At 46.7% G+C, this 7,215-nt stretch overlaps 1 protein-coding gene across 3 annotated transcripts in view; it reads left to right on the top strand.

Annotated features, from left to right (window-relative positions):
• Nucleotides 1-697: 697 nt before the first annotated feature.
• Nucleotides 698-7,215, top strand: part of PCNX1 (pecanex 1) — an 89,705-nt gene continuing 83,187 nt past the window's right edge. For all 3 annotated transcript variants that reach the window (XM_050898171.1, XM_050898170.1, XM_050898169.1), the window contains exon 1: nt 698-933. In XM_050898171.1, coding sequence (XP_050754128.1) covers nt 781-933 — 153 coding nt within the window. In that variant the 5' untranslated portion in view covers nt 698-780. The remainder of the gene's footprint in view (nt 934-7,215) is intronic.

Raw genomic sequence — 7,215 nt, 5'->3', positions numbered from 1 at the left:
AAGGGTTTTGGTAAAATCATGTATTGACAGTAAATGGAAGGACTCCAAAAACGGCGAGGTTGTTATCTTGCTTTAATCTTAAAGAATTAACGTGTACGATGCGACAATGTCCTCCTGCCCTGCCACAAGGAGAGGACACCGCGCCTTGCCAGGAGTAAGGCCCTGAGAGAGGGGAAGGAAAAGCCCTTTGCGACGGTTGTGTCTCCCTCCATTTTCTAGGAGTATCCTGACACGGCACGAGGCCCGGGAGCCACCCTGGCCAGGCCGCAGGCGTAAGCACGCCTCGCTGACCGGGGGACACGTTCTCCTCCGGTACTGCGGGCGAACCCCAGCCTGCTACCGCCCCGTAGGTGGGGTCTGGGCCCCGGACGGGGATTAGGGCCGGCGGCGGCACCTCACCCGCCCAGCGCCCAGCCGCCCCGCCCTCCTCCGCGCCGCCAGGGGGCGCTGGCGCCGGCTCTGCCCGCCTCGGCGGAGGCGGGGGCAGCGGTGAGGCCGCGCGCAGGCGCAGTAGCGGGCGCCCCCGCCCCCGCAGCGTTGTCCCTCCCCGGCGACAGAGCGCGGGGCGGGCGTCCCCTGCCGCAAGGGCTGCCGGTCTATCGGCGGCGCGGGGGCGGGCGGCCGGCCCGGGGCCCGGACATAAGATGGCGGCGGCGTTGCTGGGGAGGCGGCGGCGGCGGTTGCGGCCGTGCGGGCTGTCGCGGAGGGCGGGCGGCGCGCGGCTCTGCCCGGGCTCGCAGGGCGGATAGAGCGGGGCCGGCTCGGCGGAGCGGGGCCGCCATGGGCTCCCAGGTGCTGCAGATCCTGCGCCAGGGCGTGTGGGCGGCGCTGAGCGGCGGCTGGTACCAGGACCCGCACCAGGGCGCTGGGGTCAACGCGCTGCACCTCTACCTGTGGCTCTTCTTGCTCGGCTTCCCCTTCACCCTCTACATGGTGAGCGCAGGCCGCCGCCGCGCCCGGGGGAACGGTGTCGGCCTAGGCCTCGGGGCGGGCGGGCCTTGTGGGGGGCCGCCCGCCTCAGCGGCGGCGGGGAGGCCCGGGGCGGGGGGGGCGGGAAGGGCCGCGGGGCCGTCGCACGCGCGCCCCCTGCCCGCGGCGCCGCCTGCGCGCTGCCGTTGCCGGGCTGCCCCGGGAAGGGGCGCCGCGGGGCCCGCCTGCCCGCGGCTTTCCCCTGTCGGCGCCCGCCGCTGTGAGCGGTGGCCCGCGGCGGGGCCCGGCAGCCGGGATCGAGGCGGCCCGGAATACGCCTGAGGCTGCGACGTTTCGGAAGCACGGACCTGTTACCGGGAAGATGTGGGTGGGTGCTAGCGGAGCGCCTCGGGCGCGGCAGGGCTTCAGTCGCTGGCATTTTGCCTTCGTTTGCTCTTTACTTTCTTTCAAAATTGGGCATAACTCTACTAGCTTCCACTGCAGATCTACTGTTAGTCCAGGAAAACGCACAGTTTCTGTAGAAGCTGTCAGATCTAGCCAGTATTTCTGGCTGGCAGCTCTGTCACTTTCTGTTCTGACTTCTGAGACTGGTGAGGGATGTGCTTCAGGGTCCATAACCTAGAAGTTTATTTGGCCATAGTGTAGTGAACTGTGTGCTGGCTGGTAGCGTGTTTGGACTGTGTGTTATTGACAAGAAGTTACTTTGGCTTTTTTGCTTGTGTCCAGACTTTAGTGTACTTGGTTTGGGAGAGTTCCTCTTGAATATATCTTTGTATCTGACACTTCAATCAAAGCTGTTAAAATACTAACCTTTAAACCTAGAAACTTTCCTGACATTTGGGCTTGGAAACTAATATAGGAGAGGTAAGATCAGTTATGAGAGAAGGGAACAGTTTCCTGTTGGCCACTGCTTTTCTTTCTCAGTTGTGTGTAATTTATGAAATACTAATATTTCACTTCAGATTTCCCAATAGAAAAGTGTGATCATACTGGATGTGTTGTGACCAGTTTTGAGCATATGAGGTAGAATGTAATTTGCAAGTCTGCCAGGTCCAGATGCTGTGACAACTTAAAGTAGAAACTGCCTTGTGAAAAAATGTGAGTTAGTGAATGAAACCTTGGAGGAAAAACTCTATGTGAGTGCAGTTGCAGAGATTGAGAGCTCTGGGATCAGACATTTGCTTTGTTAAAAAGCAATTTGTAAGATTGCAGTGTGAGACACTTCATACTAAGAAATAGCTAATGTGGAAGAGGAGGTTACAGCCCTGTATGGTTAGCTTTTAATTCACATTACTGTGTCTTGGAAAAGGTAGCTCCAAGGCTTTTTGTTTGAAAACTTTAGACTGCTGGCAAGGAAACCGCAGGCTGAGACAAACTGCTTTTAAAACCAAAGTTAATGTGACAACAGCTAGATAAAACTTTCAAGTAAGCAGATCCTCTCTATAAAAACTGTGAATCTGTATCTGTTTGCAGCTCCACTGAATATGGGAAGAGGGGAGTCCTTTGGTCTCAAATGTAGCTTCCCCCCCCGAAGTACTGCTCTTCTGCTTTGACAGAATAGTCTATTTAATTAATACCGCCTTGCTGAGAAGGCTGTTCACAAAGGTGTGGTGAGCTATATCCTGCATGCGCAGGAGACTTTGAAGCAGGGCTGATCTATATTGTACCTAGGTCTTTTGACAACTGATAAATCTGGACCGGCATTTGAGTCTCCTGCTGCTCTTAAAGCAGCAGTTAAGCTTCAGTTGCCCATACTATAGGATAAACTTCAGTGTTGCTTTAAACTTTTTTTCTTTTCCTGTGCAAAGGGAAAAGATGGGTAAAAGCAAGCTGCTTCGGGTTTTGTTGAGGTCAGAGAAATTCTCTTGCTTCATAGCTCTGGACAAGTTAAAGATGCAACAACAAGTGCCAGCTTCCCTGAGAGTAAGTAGGGAGATTAGTCACAAGTTAAAGCAGATTGAATCATATTTGGCTGTTTTCCCTCTTTCCACCCTCTGCAGTTTAAGTGTTGTCTAGACATAAACTAAACAGGCAGAACCGTGATGGTCATCTTAGCTCTTTAGCATCTCTTAAGCTCTTTTTCAGAATAAAAAGCAGTAAGTGTTGCATTACTGTAGGACATGCATAAATAAGCAGAACTTGCTTAAAAAATGTTAGGTAATTGTAATCTGAATTCTGACCATGGCTCACTGGTGTGTAGGAGGGAGTTTCTAAGCTAGCTTCAAATGACTTGTTGCTGGCAAACAACCCTGTGTGTTTAAAAAACAAGGTATATAGAAAGAATGCTGGCAGGTTTTATATTACTTACAAAACTTCCTCACATAAGGAATTCCAAGATCATAGGGTTGCTTTGATGCATTGGGGCAGCAATAACTGTAGTTATTCCTAAGTTGCTTTGTAGCAGCAAAGGCAAAAGGATCCCCTAAGAACTTTGCTTGTAGCTGGCTCTCAAGGCTGAATGCATTTTACAGTAAGCTAATCACTTTTTTCAAAGGTTATTTAACCCTCAACAGGAACGGAACACTTAATCACTTTTGGATATGGTAATTTAGATGCACTTATTGCTTAAAGACTAGGTTTATTGCACCCAAAGTTGCTAATCTTTCGTCTGTGCATTCCTTCTATTGATCCTGTATTTTCAGAATGGAATCTGGTAATGGTTGTGGTCAGCAAGTAATACCATAAATCTGTGTGTTTCTTTGCACGTGCATGTCAGTGCTGTTAGGGTTGATGGGTTTAACGCACGGTGCAAAGCAACTGAAGAAATGAGCAGTAGAATTCAGCTAGCCTTTCTTCCTTGGTCCCTCATCTGCCTTCTGGGCTTAAGCACGTGAAAGTGAGGTCTGTACCCCTGTGTGAAGAACAGATAGATGTATACAAAAATGTATCTATATTACAGATGCAGATACTTTTTCTTATGTGTATTTATACACTAACCTGTTCTTGTTGGAAGTGTGGCAAAAAGAAAAGTGTAGATAACGAAGGAATTGGGGTGTAGAGGAAGAGAAATGTCTGCTTGAGTGAAGCTGCTTGAGTTTGTATTCTTGGATCTGTGGCTTGGCAGCATGCATACAAAAATACTGCTTTCTAGACTAGTTAAATCTATCCTGTTTGGATATTTGTATTCAGTAATAGACTCAACTGTGCTTGTTGATGTGCATATCTGTCATAAGAGCTGATCCCTGTTTTTACTCTAATCCAAAACTCAAGCTGGGAGAAGAAAATATGCTACAATTTGGGGAAACTGTACAACTAGGTTGTAAAATATAGTGGTAGAGTTGGAAAAAATACCCTAAATGCAGAGGCCAATGTTATGCATCAGTGTTGCAAGGGGGAGGGGAAGACAGGAGGCTGCCAAAGCACTTCCCTTAGTCGGAATGCTGTTTCAGCCCCACCACGTGCGCAGGAGGGGGTGAAGTCTTGGCTCCAGCACTCGGGGAACTTTGCCAGTGACTGAAGAGGAGCCAGGACTGTACCTTGCTTGGGGTGATGGGCTCGTATGTACCTACAGAACTTGTCTGTCAAAGTCAAGCTCATTTAGACAACAGTTCACTTAATACGCACTTGATTTCCTAACTTGTGTACATAGTTATAGAAGTAGGTTGTATAAATGTAGCTTCACGTGAAAATGTTTTTCTAGTGACACTTCTGAAATAGGTGCTGTCTCTTGAAGTAAGAGTTTAAGTTCTTGAAGTTGGATATGTGATGAGTATCCCTGGTATCCCACGTTGCTCTAAGCCACATCTAGTTTCTCAGCTACTCAAGTTTCATTTGTATACTTGAGGTTTCAGTCAAAAACTAGATAACTTGTAACTGAACATGCTTCCTGATAACAGCAGTTCTTAAGGGCTCTGGCTGTTCATAAACAACAAATGGTGACAAAACTACATCTGCTGTTTCTTGATCTTTCCTGTTCTCCAGTATGAATGTTTCTGTAAAATACTGGCCTCAAAATGCTTGAACTTGAGAGCGTTTTACAAGACAGCTGTTACTGCTTAACGAATGTTTGATTGATAACACTTTTATGTAAGGAGTTGCAATCTGATTTGGGAGACTTCCCTGTGAATGTTCTCAACAGGTAACACCTACATGTCTCTTTTTGAAAAGAATCTGGAAACTTCATTGCATCTGTAGTGTCTAGCTAAATAAAGCTAGATGTGGTTAGGTAAGATCCATATAGTGTTTGTTTCTTCATAAGTATGTAGCACAGCCTGTGATCAATGAAATTCCCGCTGGTTCCTGGCACTTATGTATGTGAAATGTTGAATCAAGATACGGTGACCTTTGTAGTTCGAATAGGAATATTTTAGTCCTGTAAGTAGTGGTCTGAGGCTTCTTTTCTGTTCTAGGTTGACCACTGGAATCTAGGAGTGCTTAGAGCTTTTTCTACCCACTCTTTCACAAAAGGTGTGCTATGATACAACTGAGCTGACCTAAGAGCCAGCAGCTTCCAGAAGGGACAGTCCCACTCCTCACCTGTGCATTCCTGCATCTTAGCTTTGTCCATGTGTATAGTATGGATTTCATAAGTTGTCTTGAAAGGTTTAAATTTGGAAAGTAACTCCTGAGGGAAAGGTGGTAGACTATCAGTGTCCTTCCCCTCCCTCTCTGTCTTTGAGAGTACTACTTTACTTCCTGTTAAGATTTAGGGAAATACTTTCAGCTAGGAGTTTATCTAATGATTGGGTTTGTTCAGCCATTAGATGACTGATGTTTTCAACAGAATGTAATTAAAGCAGGCAGTTTTTGTATGGTCATGTCTAGCTCTTTCTTCTCTCCTACAAGAGCTTCAGTTGTGACTACTGCTGTTCAGTGTATGTTTTCTTTTGGTGCTAATGGAAGTGACTAAAGATGTGCAGTAAAATGGGATATTCTCTGAAATGCTGTTGTAGCTACAGACTTGTAGCCAGCTGGTGTCTGCTAACAGGCTCTAACCTGAGGTTTTTAGTCTGTTGTGCCTAATAAAAATGCTTTAGTACTTGTGAAAAGAACTGAAATGATATCTAGCTGCAAATCTGTAGGACTTAGATTTGTATTCCAATCTTGAAGATGGTATTGTATAGGATGTTCAGTTATGCTGGTGAGAGACCCATCTCTCCTCAAATGTGGTAATAGTCAAGCACAGTTTAAAATACTAATCTCGCTTTAACTCGCTTTGGTTTGTGGCGAGAAGACCCCAAACGGAAGTTGAATGCTTCTAAGTTTGGCAAAGAAAAACAGAGAAGGCACCAGTGGTTTAGGGTAGGTTGCAGTAGCTTTTCCTCTTGAGGCTGGAATGCAGACGAGTTGCTGGTACCATGGGTAGCACTGCTGTAACACAGCATGAGACTTAATGTAAAGTATGATCAGACAGCAGAGTATGCCAGACATGCCAAAATTTCTTCTATTCCCTGAGTATATGCCCTATCCAGAGAGGAGTAACTACTAATGAATATGAAGAATGAAAAGTAGTGAGTTAACTTATCTAATTTTTAGCTTTCTGCAGTCCTGTGGAAACATGGAACACAAAAAGGATGTGAGGAAAAAGCACCCTTTAATTCTTTATTGGGTTTGCTGCAAGTTATGTGAGGGTGTTTTGCCTTTTTCCCCACTTGTTCTCAAAGCTTTCCTCTGCAGAACAGGATGTGTAGATTTTGCATTCCACAAGATAAACTGGATACACTGTGTGACCTCACTGCTGACGGAGCGGAGGGGAGAAATTTTAGAGCTCTCCAGATAGAAAAAGTATAGGCATGTCTTTTATAGACTAACTCTAACTTTTGTCGTGTAGTGTTAAACTGACTCTTCTGGTAATGACTTCTGAACACTAGGTACTTGTAAAGGAGAGGATAGTTGAAGTTGTGTTTGTGATTGGGTAGCAGACTGCTTAGCAGGTACAGGAAGCTCATACTTTTTGCCAAAGTTAACGGGCTTGCCCTTGTCTGCAGGGAGCTAGCTGCCTCTGAAGTTCTTGGAAGCGGAAGCACCGCATTTCTTGAGGGAGCCCTTGTAGTATTGCTTCAGGGGTTGTATGGATGCCATTAGCATCATTGTGGCTCCTGGTTGCTTACTGATGCTGTTTTTAAATAGCTTTGTTTCCTCTTTCTCCTCCTGAAGTGGTGCTTGGTAGGTGAATCTCCCTGTCTGTTAGGGTCTTGTCCAGCTCAGCATGCAAAAGCTAAGTTAGCATACTCAGCTTAGTTTGCCTGTCTTACTTCAAATGTTATATTAAGTGTTGACTTAACTTGTTTTGGAGGAAAAGGTAGGTTAAACTGGATCTCTTTAAGAAAAGAATCCTAATAAGTA

Source organism: Gymnogyps californianus, chromosome 5 (assembly GCF_018139145.2).
Source record: "Gymnogyps californianus isolate 813 chromosome 5, ASM1813914v2, whole genome shotgun sequence".
Taxonomy (NCBI): domain Eukaryota; kingdom Metazoa; phylum Chordata; class Aves; order Accipitriformes; family Cathartidae; genus Gymnogyps; species Gymnogyps californianus.
The sequence above is the reverse complement of the archived record's forward strand: the minus strand, read 5'-3'. Positions and strand labels throughout refer to the sequence as shown.